This window comes from Anopheles darlingi, chromosome 3, assembly GCF_943734745.1.
Source record: "Anopheles darlingi chromosome 3, idAnoDarlMG_H_01, whole genome shotgun sequence".
Lineage (NCBI taxonomy): Eukaryota > Metazoa > Arthropoda > Insecta > Diptera > Culicidae > Anopheles > Anopheles darlingi.
This window is the reverse complement of record NC_064875.1, coordinates 3,137,501-3,142,500: the sequence shown is the minus strand read 5'-3', so window position 1 is coordinate 3,142,500 and position 5,000 is coordinate 3,137,501. Positions and strand designations below refer to the sequence as shown.

At 45.9% G+C, this 5,000-nt stretch overlaps 2 protein-coding genes across 3 annotated transcripts in view; one reads left to right on the top strand and one right to left on the bottom strand.

Annotated features, from left to right (window-relative positions):
• The window catches only part of LOC125953337 (uncharacterized), a 4,888-nt gene extending 4,447 nt beyond the window's left edge, over window positions 1–441 (bottom strand). The window contains exon 1 of the mRNA XM_049682830.1: window positions 1–441. This exon is cut by the window's left edge and continues 559 nt beyond it. The gene's annotated coding sequence lies outside the window, so the exon portion shown is untranslated.
• A 271-nt stretch (window positions 442–712) lies between these two features.
• The window catches only part of LOC125956932 (EH domain-binding protein 1), a 13,192-nt gene continuing 8,904 nt past the window's right edge, over window positions 713–5,000 (top strand). For both annotated transcript variants that reach the window (XM_049689223.1, XM_049689222.1), the window contains exon 1: window positions 713–1,890. In XM_049689223.1, coding sequence (XP_049545180.1) covers window positions 1,787–1,890 — 104 coding nt within the window. In that variant the 5' untranslated portion in view covers window positions 713–1,786. The remainder of the gene's footprint in view (window positions 1,891–5,000) is intronic.

Here is a 5,000-nt window from a genome sequence, read left to right as displayed (position 1 = left end):
ATCAAAAGCGAGCCCTGCTCGTGGGACAGACAACTTTCGCACCACCCCGCCTCCTCCTTCTCCTCCGGACACGATCCAATTTCACTTTCACTTCACCGACACTCCCATACACGCATTCCGTGGCACCTACCGTCCCCCTCGTTCGGCAGGGCGATCTCTAATTCCCCCAGGGCGGCTTTAGTATCACAGTTCGTTCACGCACATTTTCCCCCTTTTTCTACGGGCGGTCCAGAGTTTGTTGTTCCGGGATCCGGGAGTAACCGTGTAGAAGATAGAGCTGGTCCGCTTATCGGGAAGGCTGGCGATTAAAATTGCATTATTTGCACAACCACTCCGGATAATTAATTAGCGACAACGACGGCCACGGCCACGACGACACGCTGTGCTCACGGTCTTTAATCTTTAATTTTCTCGCTCTTTCTTGCACGGCTCCAGCCACTTTGTTTTCGTTTTGACTACCGCGCTAGCTGATGGGTTGCTCCGAATCGTCCCATCAGCTAGCACGGTTTCCAGGGCTGTGCACCAGAGTGGGCTGTGAATTCGAGAGGCTCAAAAATAGTTGAACAACAGAAATTATTGTAAAATACAAAAAGTAAGATAATTCTTAACAAACAAAATTTGAGAATAAAAAAGTGTTAAAAAATTCAATTGTTTTCCTTTTGGTCTGTTTACCATTATCCCACTATCCAGTTGTCAAAATTGCAAAATGATGGTGTTGTAAGACGGGTCGGGGCCGTTTCTCGGAATGATTTTCCCGTATTTCACGCTGAATCGATTACTACTTAGTGCCCGTACTCCGATCCGAAGTAGTGACCGCGATACTAAAGTGTCCTGTTGTTGCTCATCATCCCAGCAAGCCGCGGGTTTTTGTTAAACTGCGCCTGAAGTGAGTGTGGAGGCTGCCCCAGGAGGAAATCCGAGGACGAGGCGAAATCGGGTGGAGACGGCCCTGGTGTGTTGTGTAAAATGTGTGAAGCGGTTGGAAAAATAGAACAGCCTGCGCGCATCTCCACCACCACCCCACCAGCCCGTGACGGCCCGTGTTGGCAGTAAGTCGTTCTGCTTGCTGGCCTTGGAGTTGCGTAGAGGGTGGGGCGGGTGACACGACACGGGGTCGATTTTCCCACCTGGTCCTTGGTCGGCCGTTATCCCAGGACAACGAGAAGGAGATAGAGAAAACCCCCACATCCAGCCAGCGACGTACAACCTTCATGCGCCTGCTTCGCTTCGCTGGCTAGCGGGGCTGCACGTCACGAGCAAAACAAAGTCCTCCCCACGGCTGCAGCGGCGTCGGTGGCAGGGGAGCGGGGTTACTTAGTAGGCTGCACTAAAACGTAGTAGACGCGGACTTTCCCCAGCAGCTTGTGTGCGGTTGTTGTGATTGTTTAGCGTCCTCGTTCACTAAATCGTCGCGCGGATCGGGTCAAGTGTTCTCACGCACGGAGTGTTCTACTGCTGTGCGATATCGCCAATCGCCGGGGGCCTCTGTTGTGGAAATTATGATCGTTATCGCGCGACCGCACCTGCTCCGGGAGTGATAGAACAAACGACCAGGGGCTCCGACTAGGGGCTCCCCTTTGCCGGTCGTACGTGCGTGATCTGCTGTGGTGCACAGTGCGTTTTACATCCCAGTGAAGTGCGTAATGTGAGGCGCAAGTGAGTAACTCACTCGCCCTGAAATCAACAAACCCCCATCTCTCGTCAGCTAAACCGGTAGTAGACGCAGCCCGCAGGTTTAAGAACCAGCAGGAGCCATACACACACACACACACACCCCCCCGTGACGATGGGTAGCGTGTGGAAGCGCTTACAGCGCGTTAACAAGCGAGCGGCCAAGTTCTCGTTCACCGTGTCCTACCATGAGTTGTTCATGGAAACGACGGCCAAATGGTAGGTTCTTCTTCGTTCTAACGCCCTTTCTGTCCTTCCTTTTCCTTCTGCTTTCTTCAGTTTTATCCAGAGTGCCCTAAGAAACAACAATATGCAGGCGGTTCAGCTTCCGGAACAGATAATCAGATATAGCGATCCCGGAGGAAGGGTTAGGAGGCAAGTCCCTGGGGGGTGCCCATCGCTGGGCCATGACAAAATCAACACCCATCGCGTCATCACTCCCCCACACCCACCGGAGATCGCGTCATCGTCTCGTACGGTGGTTATGTGTCGTCAGCAGTAGGCGCTGCTGCAGTACCGCTGCGTCTTCGCCCGTTTTGTTTATCTTTTGCTTGTGAAACCGCTTCCGTGGTCCAACTTGGCTCACAGGCCGTTTCTACGTCTTCGCACTATAGATATTGGGGTTGGGCGGTGTGGTCTAAATCATAGAATAGCAGAGAAATTAAGAAAACACGATGAAGCAGAAGCTTCACAAACATGTTTGTTTATCGAGAGACGATCTTGTATTCGCGATGATCATCCGTGATCCGGGTTGTTTTTTTTCGTGCGTAGAAAATAATTTTAGAATTCAAGTGAACGATCACTACAATTCTCGATCCAATCAAAAGCAGCTATTACCACTGTTTGAACGCTCAGCGCACGGAGCTCTATCAAAGAATCTATCCTTGTTATCATATATCATGTTTGAGGTCGTTGCAGTTGCATTTAAAGTACTACTTTCTATTAAAACTACGCTCTGTTGCACCCAAAAGTATAGTAAACTAGCATGTCCCGCGTGCGTCGCTACGCGTAGAAGATTAGGTTTTACTGAAATGTTCTATTTCTTTGTGTTTGTACTTTGTGTGTTATGATGGTTGTTAATATTTGTGAATGATTCAACCTTGGTTACATGATCGCCAACCATGGTTTTGAGCTTATTTTTGAATTTCGAGGATTGATCAGCTACTATTACTAAATTATCATTGGCCGTTGATACTCGGCTGGCACGCTTCCCTTTTGCCTACGAAGGAATCAGAAACATTTCCGCGCACCGACTAACGGAGACGGTTTGTTTCGTATGTAATCCCGTCGCCTTTAATTCCTCCTCGCTGTTGAGGGACTATCGAGCTCAGGTTTTTGTCGTGGGTTCTAGGCCCTCGGAATGAGGTTTTTCAATAACTGAGTTGAGCTCCTAACGTTACCCCCTGGAGTTTGAACTCCGCGCAACAGCACTTATGATAATGTTAATAGTTGGTATATACTGCCTTTCAGTATAGATTCGATATGTATGCCATTTTTTTTAGCTAATGATGCAGTTAATGCTTGCAAATAAACTATAGAATTCAACATGAATATGAATGTTTCGTGTTTTTTAATCGATACGGCCGGATATCGGTATCTGACTCGACGATTGAAAATATCTGGATTTTTCATATTGCACTTCAATTATCATCATTGTTGTTTGGGGTAAGTGCAATCGAGCACATCCTAAACTAATAGTAATGTGTGTGCACGTTTTAAATATTTATAAATAATTTTTGGACCTTTGGTGAAATTTCGAAAATTCGAATATTGCCTGAGTATGCTTAAACCGGTCTGAGCTAAGCCTTCTAGGATAAAATTTTCATCAATTAAATTAATCCGCGCTGGAAACGCTCCCTGGCGGTCAGTATTGCAACTACTGTTGGGTGAAGTAGTTGATTTTCAAAAAATCATTAAAAAATAACTGTTTGAGCTAGGGCTATGAAAATTTGGGATTAGAAGTTTTTTTATATGAAAAATCTAAGAAAAATATCAAATCAAAGGTTAACAGAAAGTTACGGAAAATAATTTTTCTATTTTTTGAATAACTTAAGTAATGGGAATGAAATATAGTTTACATCCGATTCTGATACCTACAGAAGATACACACAAAGTTTGGTTCGAATCGGTTCAGCCGTTTCGGAGGAGTTTGGACACAAAAAAATGTGACACGAGATTTTTATATATATAGAAGATAAAAGTGCACCATACACGTGCAGGTGTTTCCATGGCAACCTTCCAAAGCAGACTATATAATGCGGCCCATAGTGAAGCACCATATAGCAATGGGAATGGGCTTCTCCGGTTCTCCGATTTTTTGTTTCGTCGTCTTAGATTATTTTTGGAAGATGACGCAGAGCTGGCCGTATTCGTTTGGGTGCAGACGACCCAGAAACTCCCCCTCGTCGGTACTCATCGAAACCAAACTTTACGAGCTGAGCTGCCTGGACTGGACGAGATTTCTGTTTTGCGTGTTCCAGCAAACATTACTAATCGAATCTCGGTCCAGCTCGGTGTACTACTACTGCGTACGATGCACGCTTTCGTGCCCCGCGAGCCGTTTAATCGGAATTTCCCTTCGCATCGTAATCATCACCCCGCTGCGCGATGCATCATTATCAATTGACCTTTTAGCAGCTACCCCATACGGTGTGCTTTGGGAACACTCACGGCTCCTACACAACCGGGCACGCCACAGCTGGCAAACACGCTGGCAAAGCAAATACCGAATTCATTTCGGTTCCGATGGATGAATGCATTTGCATTGGCAGTAGTGCTGTTGTTGCTGTTGTTGTTGGTGCGGATTGCATTGCTACCGTACGGGTCGATGCGTTCCAGCGCCTGCTGCTCAACGAGGGATGATACCGGAGTTGAGTGTGTGTTACTGGCCGTCTCAATCCGTTGTTCCGAGCGTCTTACGCGTGCATTTAAGGGACGGTCGAGTGTTAAACGAACCAGTAAGCCACAGTGGCCATTGTTGTAGTTGGGACTTCTATGGTTTATTCATTTTACGAACGCATAACTGATTGATAAAGTGTTTACTTGGATTCAAAAATCAATAACACAATTTAATCTCGAACCATTAATAAATAAAGTCTATTATAGACCACCAACTTCTTTGCTAAATTGACTTCAACAACTTTTAACGATGATTTCCATCAGATTGGGTATTAATTTGGAGAAAATTTAAACAGTTTCAATCGCATAAAATATTGTAAACTGTTAGTTAAACAAATATTCAAATAGGCGCAGTGCAAATCAATACTGTGGAGCATAAGTAGTTATTCCTGCGGTCTCTTGACTCTTGACTATATTCTAAAGTTATTCAT